Source organism: Bos taurus, chromosome X, assembly GCF_002263795.3.
Source record: "Bos taurus isolate L1 Dominette 01449 registration number 42190680 breed Hereford chromosome X, ARS-UCD2.0, whole genome shotgun sequence".
Classification (NCBI taxonomy): domain Eukaryota; kingdom Metazoa; phylum Chordata; class Mammalia; order Artiodactyla; family Bovidae; genus Bos; species Bos taurus.
The window spans coordinates 50,711,499-50,730,059 of record NC_037357.1 but is presented as its reverse complement, the minus strand read 5'-3'; the positions used below and the strand labels follow the sequence as shown (position 1 = coordinate 50,730,059).

The following is an 18,561-nucleotide window of genomic DNA, read 5'->3' as shown; positions in this document are numbered from 1 at the left end:
TATTATTTATAGATTTTTTTGATGATGGCCATTCTGATTGGTGTGAGATGATACCTCATTGTAGCTTTGATTTGCATTTCTCTTGCCAACATCTCTTGGATAATCGAAAAAACAAGAGAATTCCAGAAAAACATCTACTACTGCATTATTAACTATGCCAAAGCCTTTGACTGTGTGGATCACAATAAACTGGAAAATTCTTTAAGAGATGGGAATACCAGACCATCTAAACTGCCTCCTGAGAAATCTGTATACAGGAATCTATCTGTAAGCAACAGTTAGAACTAGACATGGAACAACAGACTGGTTCCAAATCGAGAAAGGAATACATCAAGGCTATATATTGTCACCCTGCTTATTTAAGTTATATGCAGAGTACATCATGTGAAATGCTGGTGTGGATGAAGCACAAGTTGGAATCAAGATTTCCAGGAGAAATATCAATAACCTCAGATATGCAGATGACACCACCCTTATGGCAGAAAGCGAAGAACTAAAGAGCCTCTTGATGACAGTGAAAGAGGAAAGTGAAGAGGTTGGCTAAAAGCTCAACATTCAGAAAACTAAGATCATGGCATCCAGTCCCATCAATTCATGGCCAATAGATGGGGAAACAGTGGAAACAGTGGCAGACTTTATTTTTTTGGACCCCAAAATTACTGCAGATGGTGACTGCAGCCATGAAATTAAAAGACACTTGCTCCTTGGAAGGAAAGTTATGACCAACCAAGACAGCATATTAAAAAGCAGAGACATTACTTTGCCAACAAAGGTCTGTCTAGTCAAGGCTATGGTTTTTCCAGTAGTCATGTATGGATGTAAGAGTTGGACTATGAAGAAAGCTGAGCACTGAAGAATTGATGCTTTTGAACTGTAGTATTGGATAAGACTCTTGAGAGTCCTTGGACTGCGGGGAGATCCAACTAGTTAATCCTAAGTGAAATCAGTCCTGAATATTCATTGGAAGGACTGATGCTGAAGCTGAAACGCCAATACTTTGGCCACCTGATGCAAAAAACTGACTCATTGGAAAAGACTGATGCTGAGAATGATTGAAGGCAGGAGGAAAAGGGGACAACAAAGGTTGAGATGGTTTGATGGCATCACTAACTCCATGAACATGAGTTTGAGTAAGGTCCGGGAGTTGGTGATGGACAGAGAAGCCTGGTGTGCTGCAGTCCAAGGGGTCACAAAGAGTCAGACATGACTGAGCAACTGAACTGAACTGAACAATTAGTGATGTTGAGCATCTTTTCATGTGCCTTTTGGCCACCCAAAAGGACTTCTTTGGAGAAATGTCTATTTAGATCTTCTTGTGATTGGGTTGTTTGTTTTTTTGATGTGGAGCTACAAGTGCCGTTTGTATACTTTGGAGATTAATCCTTTATCGGTCACTTCATTTGCAAGTATTTTCTCCCATTCTGTAGGCTGTCTCCATTTTGTCCGTGGTTTCCTTTACTGTCAAGAGCTTTTAAGTTCAATTAGGTCTCATTTGTTTATTTTTGTTTTTATTTCCATTACTCCAGGAGACAGATCCCAAAAAGATATTGCTGTGATTTATGTCAAAGAGTGCCCTGCTTACGCTTTCCTGTAGGAGTTTTATAGCATCCGGTCTTACATTTAGGTCTTTAAATAATTTTGAGTTTATTTTTGTGTATGTTGTTAGAGAATGTTCTCATTTCATTCTTTTACATGTAGCTGTCCAGTTTTTCCAGCACCACTTACTGAAGAGACTCATTTATATGTTTTAATAAGACATGTATGTGTAATGTGTAGAAAAGCATTTTAAAAAGTTTATAAACTGGAGAGGTAACTGTGCTTTGATGAGGACAGTGGCATTAAAGCAGTACTAATGCTTTTTCTGGGTTTGAATGTTGTACTAGAATGTATTCTTGTGGCATTTGCACGCAGTGACAAATAAACAGATGGTTTAACAGAAAATAAGCAAATAGTGGCATTCCCTGAGTATCTTTCCATCAGGATATGCAGACCTCAATCTTTTTGTCAGCCTTATTACATAAATTTAACCTAATTTACTTAAAGTTTTCCCTCTTCATGGTCTTTTTATGTTGCTTCAGTTTTTTTTTAACCTTTGCCAGCACTTACATAATTGTCAGGAGTATAAACTAATAAAGTTTGTTGAATGCATATTAGAACGTTTTTAAAATGTGTATACCTTTGAATCCAAGAATTTAATTTCTGGAACAACATTCTGCCAAAATGATAAAACAAATGGACAAACATATATTCATAAAAATGCTCATTGCAGTGTTATTTATAATGCTAAACAACTTGAATATTCAATAGGGAATAGGTTAAAGAAGTCATGATACTGTCATATCATAGAGTACAGTGTTGCCTTTACAAACTATAAGAGAACCAAAAGTTTCCAGTGGAAATACATTTTTTAAGTAAAAATAGGTAAAGGGATGATATGTATGAGTTTTTAATTCAAATTCATTTTGATATTTGGCAAAACTAATACAATTATGTAAAGTTTAAAAATAAAATAAAATTTAAAAAAAAAAGAAAAAAAAAACAAATACATGTGTATACACACACACACATATATAAATGAACAGGGAAAACTCTAGATGAATATATATACTTATAAAATAAAATGTTAACAGCTGTGAAATGTCTCTTTTTGTCTTTACTGATGCTCCTTGCTTTAAAATCTACTTTATCTGATGTTGCCATTGCTACATCAGATTTTTTTGTTAATATTTGCATGGTATATCTTTTTCCATTTTTTCCCTTTCAGCCTTCTGTGGCTTGATATTGAAGGTGAATCTTTTCTAAACAGCATATAGTTATTTTTAAAAAATCCAGTCTGACAAGTTTTGTCTTTTGATTGGAATGTTTAGGCTGTTTACCAGTAAATTAGAGGCATATTTGCACTTAAATCTATAATCTTATTATTTGATTATTTGTTCTGCCTATTTTGTATTGCTCTTCCTCTTTTCTCTTGCTTAGTAATTTTTAAATTCTGTTTTCCCTCTCTATTACCTTGTTAATTATACTTTTTTCACTGTAATTTTAGTGGTCACTCTGGAGATTACAAAATTCATTAAAGTCTAAATATAGATAACTTTACTACACTGTCCGACATAAAGAACTTCTAAATTTAATACTTGATTCCTTGCTTGCATTCCCTACTCCCATTGTGATTTTGAAGCTTGTGCTTTTTTTGTCTGTGTATACTTGCCTTGAAAGCCTAATGATATCAGTCCTATATTTCAGCCCTTTTTCATAACATAGGGGTTTTTATTGATGAACTTTTTATGTTTCATTTTTTTTAACCTTTGCAAGCACTGCAAGAGATACCCTATTGTACGTATCTTTTGTGAAACTGTGTTATTATCAGGCTGGCTAAACTCCTAAGAATTGCTTAAGGAATCTGTGGGATATCAGATTTTGCCAAATTGCTCTCAGTAAAAAGGCTGCATCACAGCATCTGCATCCAACAGAGTGTGGAAGTGTCCATTTCCCCATAAACCAGTCAACAAAATTATCAAATTTCTAAATTTTGAAACTCATAGCTGAAATAGGGCAACATGTAGTGGTTTGGATTTGCATTTCTTTGAAGCTGAGTCTTTTTTTTCGTATGTTTATCGGTCACTGGTATTTCTTTTGTGCAAACAAATCCATTCGAGTCTTTGGCACACTTTCTATTGGATTATCATGTTATTAGTGATCAGTAAGAGTTTTTAGATTATTGCAAATGAGCTGTTTGACATTATGCTCCTGGGTTTTTTGTTTCTTTGTTTTTGAAAATTTTACATAAGTTTTAAATGTCTTTATAATGAATTTCTAAATGTTTCCCTCTGATGGAGAGCATAAATTGGTCACAGTCGATTGAATTCTGAAAAGCCATTAGTGGATCTAAGGCACTCTGGGCTTCCTGGTTCACCTCCTGAAAAGGCCTCCCCTACACAGGGGGCCCTCACCCAGGGAGCTTCCTTCTAGGGTGTCAGATTTCAATGTTCTAAGAGACAGGTTGCCTGAGGAGTTTATATTTAGTGTAGGACTCCCCAGCCCAGACAGCTGGATGTCTGGGGACTAAATTCTGCAGACTTTGTCCCTACCTTATAGGATTATTTTGAGGGGCTTGTATAGATGGTACAATGAAATTGTAACAGAAGGCAGAGGGTGAAAAAAACCTCTTTTTCCTGGCGATGCTGTTTGGGATCCTGTGAATTGTGCCTTTTGTGAGAGAAAAAGGACATGGATTTCAAGGATATTGCCCATAGACCTTTACCTTGGCCACAGGCCCTACCCACTATCTCTACTGGAAGGTGCTGAAAAGTGTATGTTCCTGTGACTCGGGGACCTACAGTGCAGGAAAGGCAGACAGTGGAGCTATCTCACCACTGTCATGGCCTAATGAAAATTCACCTGTTGAGCCTCATTTCCATTAGTGGGATAGCACAGTTGGTCCTTTCCTGGGTGTGATGAGACTCATTTGATTACAGGCTTATGCAAAATCCCAATAAAACTCCTTGAATGGAAAACAGGTTAATCTGGGAAGTCACTGTTTTTTCAGACACTGGGTTCATCAACCAGGAGTCATCTATGAAGTTCTCAGACACCTGATGGAAGATCATCAATGAAGCTAGAACTTCAAAAAGTTGTAAACCACTTGTGCAAAACTGCCAAGATTGGACAGCTGAATGTCCTTCCAAAGACGAATTTATAGGTCCCATTGAAAACCTACTGGTTTCGTTTAGGAAAACTTTATATTTAAAATGTTAATAATTACTAGTCAGTTTTCAAATCTGTGAGATAGTTTACAGCAACTAGAAAGCATTCTTAATGTGGCATAAATGAATGAGTCTTTTGTTATTTTTACAACCTAATTTGTAAATGTCAAAAGAAAATGGCTTGACGCCATTTCCTCATTACAAAAACAATGAATGTGACGTAAAAACGGGAAAAAAAAGGGGGCACAACAAAAGAAAGTTAAACCTCTCCTTGCGCTCTCTACTCCCCTTCCTGACACCCCTTTCCGGGCCCCTGTAGGTGCGGCAACTACCCTAGGGCAAACTGTCTTAGAGACAGTCCTCAGGGAAGCTGCAGAAAAGGCCGGAGCCAAGGCCTGGAGGTGGAAGAGGGGATGCAGACCCTCCCTGGCAACAAGAAAAGGGCAAACTCCAACCGCAGGGAGATGATGCCACTTGTGGGCTCTCAGATTGGAGGGAAACGAGCTGAGTGACGGGGCCTCGCGCACAGCTCGGTGGAGGGAGAGACAGTGCGTGCGGAGGTGGAGGGGAGGGTCCTGTTGAACTCCCCACCAGCCCCTGGGAGGGGAGATCGGAGGGTGAGCTCGGCGGTGACGCGGGGCCCTCACGTGACCGCGAGCTGCAGAGCGACGCAGCCTTCGGTGCAGTCGTCACTCCAGTCTGGGTACCACCTCCCCGCTTCCCTGCACACGGCGGGCTGGCATCCGGCCCCGCGGCAAGTGGAGCAGGTAAGGGCCCCGCGCACCGAAGCCAGGGCGGCAGCGGACTGCCAACCACAAAGCTGGCCTGGGGATGGGGGAGAAAGCGGGCTCAAGTTCCCGGAACCTTCGCTCGATTCTCCCAAGCCTTGCTCCTCCTGCCTAAGTCTGTGCTGGGGAACCCTGGGCTTTGACAGGGCGGATGGTGGGGGGAGTGTCTCAAGAGGGAAATGCAGAGATTGAGATGTTCCTTCTTCTCTGACTCTAATCACTGATCGCACACGTCCGCTCCGCTTCCTGCTAGTTTCAGTGGAAGGGACACGCCGCCACGGTGGCGTTTGCAGAGAAAATGGTGGGCCTTAGTGACTGGACGGCGGGGTTGGTGCGAGTGGCGTCTCTCAAGGTGCGGAGGGACGTTTGATAACTGGGTTCCTGAATCCAGAAAAGCGAGTATTGGGATCTGTGTCCTGGGCGCTAGTCCAAGCACTCAGTGCCTTTCCTCTCTCCTGTCTGACGACAGTGATTCGTGTGGCAGTGTTTGTGGCGAGGCGAGGGAAGAAGAGGAGCAAACTGCACAGGATCTGCGGAGGTTAGTGTGGGTACGGACACTCGCTGTGAACCGTTGAAGTGCTATATGAATATTCTCTATGACAGGAACTTAGGCGCCGCTATCTGGATGGTGGCTCTATAGGGGACTTTCTCTAAACTGTGTTTACTTACCAAACTTACCAAGCTTGGGCTTTTTAACTTAAAGTGTATGTTGAAGACCAATAAAGACAGCAACTTTTCTATGGATGCTTTTTTTTTTTTGCATCTCAGATAATACAGCGAAAACACAAATTGCTGTCTCAAAGAACTACTTTTTTTTTTTTTTTGAGATAACCTTTGCGGGGGAGGGATGGAGATTTTGCAGAAGCAAAAGCCCCCGACCCCAACACACATCCTGTCTCTTTTGTTGGAGAACTGCTAGAGATGGGTTTAAGGAGAAGTAGATGGCAGTAGGCTGTCATTTTAGAGTATAGGCTCTAGGGGCCTCCATCTGTCTCCCCGTTTTCCAGTTTTCCAGATTCTTCCACCTGTTGGCACAGGTGAAGGAAATGATAGACTTTGGGGAGAAGCCCTAGAATCCTACAGGTGGTTTTAGAATAATTCGCCTCTGTTGCTCCCCTTTTACCTGCCTCCCTTTTCTACCCTGCCTGTTTCAGTGCTGGAGAAGCCCTAGGTTTTGTTTGCCAGAGAACAGGTGTCTAAATCCAGATTGTTATTGTTTTGCCGCCAAGTCGTGTCTGACTCTTCTGCAACCCCATGGGCTGTAGCCAGCCAGACTCCTCTGTCCATGGGATTTCCCAAGCTAGAATACTGGAGTGGATTGCCATTTCCTTCTCCAGGGGATCTTCCTGACCCAGGGATTGAACCCAAGTCTCCTGCATTGACAGGCATTGGCAGGCAGATACTTTACCACTGAGCCACCAAGCCACCAGGGAAGCCCAGTAAGGAAGGTACTGGGACCCATGTTTTAGATGCTGAAATGTCATAAGTACTCAACATTTACCTTTCTTTTTTTCTCTGTTTGTTCCTAGGTCTTCCCATAGGGCAACAGTAGGGCTCTTTACCACTGAAAGCAAAGGAAAGTGGGAGACTGGCCTGGGACTGTGGAGGTTGGTGTGAAGATGGGCAGTGCATAGGGGTAACAAGAGAGGGTGGGCATATAAGATGGCTGAGATTGAGAGAGAGTCTCAGTGGAGGGTTCTTCCACTTCTGCACTCTGCCAGATTTCCCCAGTGTTGCCATCCTCCCTGCTGATATCAGTGCAGGAAATGGTAGGAACATTGGGGTAAGGATGGGCTGCAATGGGACTGAGAGAGGACTTGAGAGGATGGATCATATTAGCAAATTGGACATGGGCTCTCACAGGCAGGGATTGGAGTCAGGGATCAGGGTACTTGTCCATTCTGTGAAGGATCTGATCTCTAGTCCCTGTTTGTTTACTTGTCCACAGCTGGGTCTACAGGCCTGAAAGCTTGAGATCACTGGAAGCAAGGAAATACGGAGGAAATTATTCCTGATCAGTATATGCTGGTAAGAGGATGGGGATTGCCTGGGTAGACATCTAAGGTGGGTTGTTGGAGGTGAGTGTCTATCTGGAGGTATCCAGTGTCTAGTCTGGAGGATACTCAGCCTTCCCCTTTTCCAGGCACTCTCCCCACCATCCCTTCACTTACCCCACACCTTCACCTTTATTGTGATAACAGGGCATGGGGTGAATTTAAGAGGATAGAGAGGGGTTTGTTAATAATATATGTCATGGTAAACAAAATCTTCACTCCTGTCTGTTCCTCCATCTGTCTGTCTGTCTCTAGGTCCACAGATCTCATGAGTTTATAGATCTCCTTTAGGATATACCTCCAATCAAGAGAAGGAAAGAGGTGGTAACTGCCTTGATCATTACAGGTTGGTATGAGGGTGGGCACCTGTGGGAGTGGTGACCAGAGTAGGTCCAGTAAAAATCAGGGTGTGAGGGCTTCAGTCTACCATCCATAGTCAGTGCTACCACCATCCTTTCCACTGTTCATTTGATGTAAGAAAATGTGTATGGAAGTACCCTGGGGGAAATTATTGGGCACTGGGAAAAATGGAGAGGAGATAAAAGGGATGGAAAGAGAATTTGCTAATTATCCTCTTCTCCCACAAAACACATCATTTTTACACTTTCTTATTCTTCTGTGTATCTGTCTATGTGATGCACAGAATTAGAAGAGAAACTTTAGCCAGTTTCCTTCCTCCACTTCTAGGTCCATCTCCAGTGGCAGCTCTGGTGGCCTTTGAGTGGCTGAAGACCAGCACCCTTGCAGGCTTACATGCAGACCTACTACCCTCTTTTCCCAGTCTAATTGAGCCCTTCTGTATCTTGTTCTTGCCTTCGTCAAGGGTGATTACATGGGTCGCATTCAGGAAGTGGGCTTGGTTACTGCAGGACTGATGATCTGGGCTGGTGCCTGCTACTGCATTTACAGATTAACCAAGGGAAGAGCCCAGAGTGTGAGGCGACTTGCCAGAAATGGGTCCAAAGTCAAGATGGAGACTGTGGCTGGGATACAAAACCAGACCTTGGCCATGTGTGAAGCCATGGTGGGGACAGAAATTGAGACTAGACCCAAGCCCAAGACCGGAGCAGAAACTGGAGCAAGAGATAGGTCTGGAGCTGAAGTAGAGACTAAGGTCATTGCTACAGACAGAAGCAAAGCCTATTCTCAAGCCAAGGCAATGGCTGAAGCAAAGACAGAGACCCAATCTGAGGCCAGAACGGTGGCTGGAACAGTGATAATAACAGAGGCAGTGATTTTGACTGACGCCAAAGCCAGTGAAGTGGCCATGAAAGAGGCAGTGACCCAAACTGACTCTGGGTCTGGGAAACTAATCAAGAAAGAGGCAGTGACCCAGACCAAAACTAAAGCTTGGGCACTTGGTACTAAGGTAGAGACCAAGAAAGAAGCAATGACCCAGACCAAAGCAGAAACTCATATATTGGCTGAAAAAGAGATAGAAATGAACAGAGTGGTGGTGACACAGAATGAGGCCTTGGCAGTAATCAGGGAAGTGACCAAGACGGGCGCCATAAACAAGATCAGAAGTGTGGCTGACACCAAGTCAAGAGCCCTGGAAGAGACTGTGAGTGTGGCTAAGACTCTGTCTGAGGTCTGGTCTGGTACCTCAGTTGATGCTCAGGGAAATCCTAATTTTGTGTCTGAGGCAGAAGCTGGAGCAGTCATGAAGCCCTGTTCACTGTCTCAGGCTGTGGCCAAGATCCAGATTGACAGTGTTCTTGGTACTGAGGTTGAGGCCAAGGGGAATTGCAAAACTATGTCTCAGGCAGGGTCTTCAGCAGATATGAGGGCTTCTGTTCAGTCTCAAGTTGTAGCCAAGGCCCATACTGAGGCCATGCTTGGGGTGGCAGTTGATGTTGGGGGTAATACCAAGGCCATGTGTGAAGCAGGGATTGGGGCAGATACAAGTGTTTCTACACAATCTCAGACTGTGACCAAGAAACAGGCTGAGACAGTATCTGGTGCCAGGGTTGATGACAGGGGAAATACCAATGTCATATCTAGGGCAATGATGGGAGCTGACATGACGGCTGCCACACAGCCTCTAGTTGTAGCCGACACTCAGATTGAATTTGCGCCTGATGCCTGGGTTAAGGGTAGAGGCAGCCCCTATCCTGTATCCATGGTGAGGGCTGGAACAGACACTGAATCCTATATGGAGCCTCAGCCTACGATCCGTGTCCAGGCTGATGCCCTGCCTGATGACAGGGTTAAGGCTCAAGACGATGCCAACACCAAGTCTAAAGAAGAAGCTGGGACAGACAAAAAGGCACAGTCTCAGACTTCCACCAAGAGCCAGGCTGAGGCTCCACCTACCACCAGACGTAAAGCTAGGAGCAAAGCCAAAGGCAAGAGTAAGGCAGGGCTTGGAATAGAGATGAAAACCTGTGTACAGCCTGAAGCTGGGGTCAGGGCCCAAGCTGGTGTTTTCCCTGATTCCAGAATTGATGGCAAGGGTGATCCCGATGCCATTTCTGGGCCAGGGGCTAAGGCAGAACTGAGGGCCTCTGGTGAACCTCAGGATATGGCCATTTTCCAGGGCGAGGTCTTACCTGGTGCCCAGAATAAGGTCCAGGACAATCCCGATGCTGTTTCTAAGGCAGGGACTGGGTCAGATACAAAGAGCTCTGCTCAGCCCCAGGCTGTGGCCAGTTCCCAGGGGGAAGCCTTGCCTGGTGTCAAGAAGAAGGCTCTGGGCAGTGCCAGTGCTGTGTCTAAGGCAGGGGCTGGTCCAGATGCAAAGGCCTCGGCCCAGCCTCCGACAGATGCAATAGGCCCTGCCCAGCTCCAGGCTGTGGCCAGTTCCCAGGGTGAGGCTTTGTGTGGTGTCAAAAATAAGGCTCGGGGCAATGCCACTGCTGTGTCTAAAGCAGGGACTGGACAGGATACAAAGAGCTCTGCCCAGCCCCAGGCGGTGACCAGTACGCAGGGTGAGGCCTTGCCTGGTGTCAAGAAGAAGGCTCGGGGCAATGCTGGTGCTGTGTCTAAGGCAGGGGCTGGGTCAGATACCACAGGCCCTACTCAGCCCCAAGCTGTGGTCAGTTCTCAGAGTGAAGCCTCGCCTGGTACTAAGAATAAGGTCCGGAGCAATCCCAATGCTGCGTCTAAGGCAGGGGCTGGGTCAGATGCAAAGGCCTCTGCTCAGACTCCAACAGATACAACAGGCCCTGCTCAGCTCCAGGCTGTGGGCAATTCCTGGGGTGAAGCCTTGCCTGTTACTAAGAATAAGACCCAGGGGAATCCCAATGCCATGTCTACAGCAGGAACTGGGCCAGACGCAACGTGTTCTGCCCAGCTTCAAACAGATACAACAAACACTGCCCAGCCCCAAGGTATGGTCAGTTCTCAGGGTGAGGCCTTGCTTGGTGCCAAGAATAATGTCAGGGGTAATCCCAACAATTTGTGCAAGGCAGAGGCTGGAGCAGACCCCGTGGGCTCTGCTCAGCCCCAAGCTGAGTCTAATTCCCCAGGTGAATCCTTGCCTAGTGCCAGAAGTAGGGTCTGGGGCAATCCCAGTACTGTGTCTAAGGTGGACTCTGGACCAGATACCAGAGGCTGTGTTCAACCACAAGCTGCAGCCAGTTCCCAGGGTGAGACCTCGTGTGGTACTAAGAAGAAGGCTCAGGATAGTGCCAGTACTGCATCCAAGGCAGGGTCTAAGCCAGATACCAAGGGCTGTGTTCAGCCCCAGGCTACAGCCAGTTCCCAGGGTGAGACCTCGTGTGGTACTAAGAAGAAGGCTCGGGGCAGTGCCAGTGGTGCGTCTAAGGCAGGTGCTGGGCCACATGCAATGGACTCTCTGCAGCTGCAAACAGATACAACAGGCTCTGCTCCATCCCAGGCTGTGGCCAGTTCCCAGGGAGAGGCCTTGCTTGGTGCCAGGAGTAAGGTCAGGGGCAATCGCATTACTGAGTCTAAGGGAGAGGCTGGAGCAGGTATGGTGGGCTCTGGCCAGCATCAATCTTTAGCCCATTCCCAGAGCAAGACCTCGTTGGGGGCAAAGGACAAGGCTAAGCACAAGTGCGAGGCAGAAGCCACGGGAGATGTCTCTGTAAAGCCCAAGGCTAAGGCCACGCCCACTTCAGAGAATGAAGGTGGGGCAGGCACTCAGGCCTGCACAAAGTCTCAGTCTAAGGTCCACGACTACTACTGGAATGGGATTGGTGTTGAGGACTGGGTTGCTTCAGAGCGATGGATCAAATTTAGGTTTCAGGCTAGGGATGGATACTGGGAGAATAGCACATCCTGGGCTGATGATGAAAATGAAGCCAATACTGAGTCCTGGAGTGTGGCTAAGAGTGAGAATGAGGTTGGTATTCAGTCCTGGGCTGGAGCTGGGGACCAGGCCAGTGGAGGGTTCTGGGCTGGGAGTCAGGCCAGTCAACAGTCCTGGGCTGGGGGACAGGCCAATGGAGGTTACTGGGTAGAGGCTACAGACAGGGCTGCTGGAGGGTCCTGGACTGTAGCTGAGAACCAGGCCAGTGGGACTTCTTGGGCTGGCACTGGGAACCAGGCTGTTGTGGTGCCCTGGACTGGACCTCAGGTGAGTGACAGTTCCTGGGCTGGGGGCCAAACCAGTGAGGTATCTTGGACTGGGGGAGAGGCCATTGGTGTATCCTGGGCTGTGGTTGAGAACCAGGCCAATGGAGCATCCTGGACTGGGGCTGAGGCACAGGCTGGTGGAAGGTCCCAGGATGGGGCTGGGATTCAGGCTAATGGAGCCTCCTGGGCTCAGGCTACAGGTGGGAATGTGGTTAACATTGGGTACTGGGCTGTGGCTGTGGACCAGGCTACTGGAGGTTCCTGGATTCTGACTAGTGACCTCTCTGGCGGTGCAACCTGGGTTGGGACTAGTGATCTGGCCAAGCCTAGACTTGAGGTTCAGGCCAGTGAAAATGTGTCCTGGACTGGGACTGGGCTGGGGCCTGAAAACCAGTCCAGTGGAAAGGCCTGGGCTGTCACTGCCAACCAAGCCAGCGGAGGGTCTGGGCTAGCTTCTGTGAATCAGTCCAGTGGTGTGTCCTGGATTACAACTGGAGAACAGGCCAGTGGAGGGGCTAGGCCAGGGATTGTAGGCCAGTCCAGTGTTGGGTCCTGGTCTGGCACTGGGAACCAGGCCAGTGAAGGATTATTGGCTGGGACTGTGGAGCAGGCCAGTGGGGGTTCCTGGACCGGGACTGGTGATCAGTCTCGTGGTGGGTCCAAGCCTGGATTTGAGGTTCAGGTCAGTGAAGAAGGTTCTTTGGCCCGTGCTGGTGGTCAGGCTGATGGACAGTCTAGGTTGGGACCCGAGGACCAGCCCAGTGGAGGGTCCTGGGCTAACTCTGGGGACCAAGCCAGTGGAGGGTTCTTGGTTGGAGCTGTGGACCAGGCCAATGAAGGGTCCTGGGTTGGTGGGCATCAGGCTGGCAGTGAGGCAAAGCCTAGGTATGAGGATCAGGCCAAATCTGGAAGAGTATCTTGGGCTGACAGTGCAGGTCAGGCTAGTGTAGGGTCTATACTGGGGCCAAGGGACCAGTCTGTTGGAGATTCCTGGGCTGCTGTTGGAGACCAAGCCAGTGGAGGATCCAGGCCAGTGCCCGAGAATCAGTCCAGTGGATGGTTCTATGCTTGCAGTGGGAGTCAGGCCAATGCAGGAGGGTCCTGGGGTGGGGCTGGTGACCAGGCGGTTAGAGGTCCTGTGCTCGAGCCCATGAACCAGTCCAGTGGTGGGTCCTGGGCTGATACTGGGAGTCCAGCCAGTGGAGGGTCTTGGGCTGGGGCTGGGGCTCAGGCTGGTAGCTGTTCCAAACCTGGATTTGAGGATCAGGCCAGTGGTGGAGTGTTCTGGTCCAGTGCTCAGGACCAGGCCATTGGAGGGTCTAGTCCAGGGCTTGCAGACCAGGCCAGTGGTGGGTCCTGGACTGGCACTGGGAGTCAGGCCAGTGAAAGGTCCTGGATTGTGACTGGGGATCAAGGAAGTAGCTGTTACAAATCTGGATTTGAGGATCAGGCCAGTGGAGGAGGCTCCTGGGTTGGCACTGGGGATCAGGCTTGTGGAAAATCCCAGACTGGATCTAAGCCTGTGAATGAGGCTGGTAGAGCATCTAGCATGGGGCCTGAACATCAGGCAAGTGGAGGGTCGTGGACAAGCCCTGGAGATCAGCCCAGTAGAAAGTCTCAGGTAAGTGCTGGGGTGGAGGCCAGGGAGGGATCCTGGTTTGGAGCTGGGAGTGAGGCTAGCACAGGGTCTTGGTTCTGGAGAGGGGAAAAAGTTTGTATTGTATCTAGTCCTGGGGATAAAAATGAAGCCAGTATTAAATCCAGCTCAGTAGTTGGGAAAGAAGCCATCATTGATTCCAGATTTGGGGCCAAGAACAAGGCCAATATTGGGTCCTGGATGGAATCTGATGAGGCTGTCTGTATGGATTCCTGTTTGGGAGCTGAGTCTGGAGCTGTGGCTGGAGCTGAGGCCAGGCAGGAGTCTTGGCTGTGGGATGGAGATGTAGCCACTACAGGGTCTAGGCTTGGGGCTGGGGCAGAGGCTAGTGGGCGGTCCTGGACTTTGGCTGGAGATGTAGATGAGGATGAGCTAAGTAGAGCATCTAGCCCTGATATTGAGGAGATCAGTTTAAGGTCCTTGTTTTGGGCTGACAGTGAGAACAGTAATGCACTCAGATCTAAGTGTGAGAAAGATGTCAGTTTTGAGCGTGGGGCTAGACATAAGGTCAGCAACAAGGACAAGCTGGAGGCTGCTGGTGGAGTCGATGCAAAGTCTTGTTCCTGGGATGGTAAAAGAAACAGAAGTGAGGATAAATCTGTGCCTAAGACTAAAGCCAAAAAGACAGCTGAGTCAAGAGTCTCATGTCCGTCCATGGTCCCTGGGGCAGGAATGGGGTCATGGGCAGGAGCCATGATCTGGACAGAAATGAAATTTCCATACCAAAATGAGTCTTGCTTCCCACCTGAAGATGAACTCAGAAAGCAGATCAGGTCTGGGGAGAAAACTCAGCCCTGGGTTTGCCGTTGTAAACGTGAAAATAACATGGATCCACGAGAGCTCGAGAAACTCATTTGCATGATTGAGATGACTGAAGATCCTTCTATTCATGAAATAGCCAATAATGCTCTATATAACAGTCGTGATTACCCATTTTCCCATGAAATAATTCGTAATGCAGGTAGAATCTCAATTATTGAAGGCTTGCTTAATAACCCCTACCCTAGTGTTAGGCAGAAAGCTTTAAATGCACTGAATAACATCTCAGTGGCTGCTGAAAACCATAGGAAGGTTAAAACATACTTAAATCAAGTATGTGAAGACACCATCACCTATCCCTTGAATTCAAATGTGCAGCTGGCTGGACTGAGATTGATAAAGCACCTGACTATTATCAGTGAGTATCAGCATATGGTTACAAATTACATTTCAGAATTTCTTCGTTTGTTAACTGTGGGAAGTGGAGAAACTAAAGACCATATTTTGGGAATGCTTTTAAATTTCTCTAAAAATCCCTCTATGACAAAGGACTTGCTCATTGCCAATGCACCAGCATCACTGATTAATATCTTTAGCAAGAAAGAGACAAAGGAGAATATTCTTAATGCTCTTTCACTATTTGAAAATATAAATTACCATTTTAAAAGAAGAGCAAAAGTATTTACCCAAGACAAGTTCAGTAAAAATTCCCTTTATTTCATATTCCAACGACCTAAAGCATGTGCCAAGAAACTTCGCATCTTAGCAGCAGAATACAATGACCCTGAGGTGAAAGAAAGAGTTGAGCTGTTATTAAGTAAACTATGATTAATTGTAGTTTTCCAAACAAATTTGAGTAATATTTTGGTTTTGCAGCTTGGAAGTAATGCACATTGTAAATCGCATTATAATTTCTAAAGTGAGGTTGCTTATGATGGTCGATAACTGGACCATTTTATGAACACCAAATGAATTCAATCTTGTACTGAAAATACATGTGTTGATTTTTACCTTGTCTGGATTGAGATATTTTTGGTATGCTTCATGAGCAGAAACTGAACTGATTCTTCATAAGTAATCTTTGGTCCTTTGTGTGGACTTACGTTTATACATTTGAGACTTTATTTTTATGTCATCAATAAAGTTGTGTGTTTTAAGCAGAAAAAAAAAAAAAAGCCACATCTTTGTCCTTGAACCTGTGATCTATTTGGAGAGGCAAGATGTATGGAAACAAAAAGGTACTAGCAGCATGTTAGAGCCTCTGGTCACGGCCAACTGTTTCCTATTAGTGCTTAAAGGCAACAGAAACTTCTGTAGGCGACAGTGTTCAGGGAAACTTTTACAGGGGAGGGGGCACTTAAGTAGGCTGGGCATGAAGGATGGGCTAAAAACAGGGCAGAAGGGCATTGGAGAAGGGAGAAGTGATGGGAAGAAAGGCATAGAGGTGGTAATTTTGCTCCACAGAGGAGGCTGGCCTGCCTGGAATACAAAGTGTGGGGAGGGGAGTGATGGGAAATATGGTCTAACAGTTGGGGTGAGTCCCATGCATGGAGGGATTTCTAGACTGATTTCTAGACTGAGTTGTCTATATAATTACTCCACCCACCCCTGGGAGATACCAAGCCTTTCATGACCAGAGGAATGACAGGATGAAAAAGAAATTATGTGATTGACGTGTGCAGAATGGGTCAGAGTTGGGGTGGGGACAGGAGTAGCCACTAGAAATTGAAGCATCACTTAAGGAAGTTATAACCATAGTTCAGGCATAAATACTAGAGGTGTGAAATTTCACTGGTGACCATGGGAGTGGTAAAGGGAGGAAGGAAGTGAGAGATGTTTTGAATGAAGAAGTGCTGCAACCTATCCTGGGAACATACAGAAAGGGACAATTTTATTGTAGGATCCTGAGGGCATTTGATAGAAAAACATCCTCTTTTTTTGTCCAACTCTGGTATCTGTGGGAATGAATACAGTAGTTATTATTTTGATATTATGAGAAAATATAATAGAAGAAGGGCCTCCGTGGTGGCTCAGTGGTAAAGAAGCCACCTGCCAATGCAGGAGACACAGGAGACACGGGTTCGATCCCTGGGTCGGGAAGATTCCCTGGAAGAGAGTATGGCGACCCACTCCAGTATTCTTGCTGGGGAAAATCCCATGGACAGAGGAGCCTGGCAGGCTACAGTTCATGGGGTTGCAAAGAGTTGGACACGACCGAAGTGACTTAGCACGCAGAGCATAATAGAAGAAAGAATGCTTTTTAGTGCTTCTATCAACTTTCTTTTACAAGGTTGGTTGGGGTAGGGCCTTATGGAACCATTGAGGTGGCTGATGACATCCATACTGGAGATCTACCTCCCTTCCATCCCAAAGTGTGGTGAAGTGTGGGAGGAGGGGCACCTTCAAACTGTGCTAGTGGGAGCATACTTGGTACAAGATCCATCTGGATACATGTTTTAGAAGCTTTCAAGATGTGCATGCTCTTTGACCCAGTAATTCCATTTATACTAATTTATCCTCAGGAGATAATCAAATAATTGTCTTGTACAAGGCTGTGCATCTTTGCACTGTTTTGAAGAGTGAAAAATTGTGAATGACCCAAGTGTCTTGAAATAGGCACTTAAGGTATGTCTACACATTATTAATAATGAATGATGTGAAACATTATTCAACTCTTGAAAGTGATGGTAGGCAACTACACTTATTTACATGGGAAAATTCTGTGTGTGTGTGTGTGTGTATATATATATATGTAATGGAGAAAATAGGCTGCAAAGGCATATTCTATAACTTTTATGAAGAAAGAGCATATATTTAAATTACCTCTATGTATAAAATTTGGTGTGTATATTTTGAGAATGTGGATAGTTCCCTATGAGTGTAAGATTAATGGATAATTTTACCTGTTTTCACTTTTATGTATTTTCTTGTATTAATGTAAACCAGGACTTTTGCATAATTTGCCAAGAGGGAAATGGATGAATTCAGGCTAAGCAGGCCTGTCAATAGCATTTTGGGGAACTAGAGCAAAAGTATACATAGAGGTTCACATACTCATCTCTAAGTATTTGGAAGGTATAAATTAAAAATTTAAAATAAACACTGCTTAAGTAAGGTTGTAAATATAAGTATAAATGTTTGAAATTTTAAATTTCATTAACTGTTTTGAAAGTAAAGCTCTTCTCAATTCTAGCATTTGATGGTCACCAACTTTCCAGTGGAAAAAATGATGTCACACTTGCAGTGAATTCTGCAATCTGCTACTCTAATCCTCCTTTAGGAATAAAGAGTTTATTATTTCAGTTGCTTGGAGTGTTTCCAGCAGACAGTCCTCAGCTGTCAACTCTCTTCAGGAATTGCCTCAGCTAGAAAGCCACCTCCCCCAAGGTCATACCTCCTTTCTGGGGGACTTCACATTCAATGACTGATCTACATGATCTTCTTGCCCCCAATGAGACAGCTTAACTTCTCCCTCTGTCCAATCCTTCTTCTTTATTTTCCTTTCTACAGGTTTTGATCCTAAGAACATTCCTTAATAAAAACCCTTCATGCTGAATCCTATCTCTGAGTCTGCCCTCCAGGAAGCCAACCTACAACAGTTGGTACAAGAAGAGGTTCAGAAAAGCATACACTGTGATGAAATTTTGGAGATGGATCACCTGCTGCCTGGCTGGCAATGAGGATTCCATCATTTGTGGTAGGTGGAGTAGATAGGCATGTGGAACATCTAGCAGAGGAGTTGTTAGAGCTTTCACTGGTAGTGAACTGGAATGGCATTGGTGGAAGGGAATGCATTATTAACTGGTGCTGTGTGGTAGATGTTTGAGAAATTTGTGAGGAATATTAAATATAAAGAAGGCCAGAAAATTGAGTGGTTATTGATATTCCAAGATCAGGGCCCTCGTTAGGAGGGAATATGACCCTGACACATGGAATGGGGACATCTGGATTGATGTCCCTAGATGTCTTACTTCCTCTGCTTTCCCTGAGCCCCTTGAGCATTCAGAAGTGTCCCGGTCCTTCCTTTTAAGGGTTAGTGCTTCACCTTGCTTGAATAT

General features: G+C 45.8%; 1 protein-coding gene across 1 annotated transcript; it reads left to right on the top strand.

Moving 5' to 3' along the window:
- The first annotated feature begins 5,014 nt into the window (after nt 1-5,014).
- ARMCX4 (armadillo repeat containing X-linked 4) lies at nt 5,015-17,993 on the top strand. The gene is made up of 6 exons (XM_003588124.6): nt 5,015-5,470; nt 5,961-6,029; nt 7,021-7,098; nt 7,440-7,519; nt 7,801-7,891; nt 8,233-17,993. Exon 6 carries the CDS (start codon nt 8,378-8,380, stop codon nt 15,329-15,331), a length of 6,954 nt encoding a protein of 2,317 aa, XP_003588172.1. The 5' UTR covers nt 5,015-5,470; nt 5,961-6,029; nt 7,021-7,098; nt 7,440-7,519; nt 7,801-7,891; nt 8,233-8,377; the 3' UTR covers nt 15,332-17,993.
- Nucleotides 17,994-18,561: the final 568 nt, after the last annotated feature.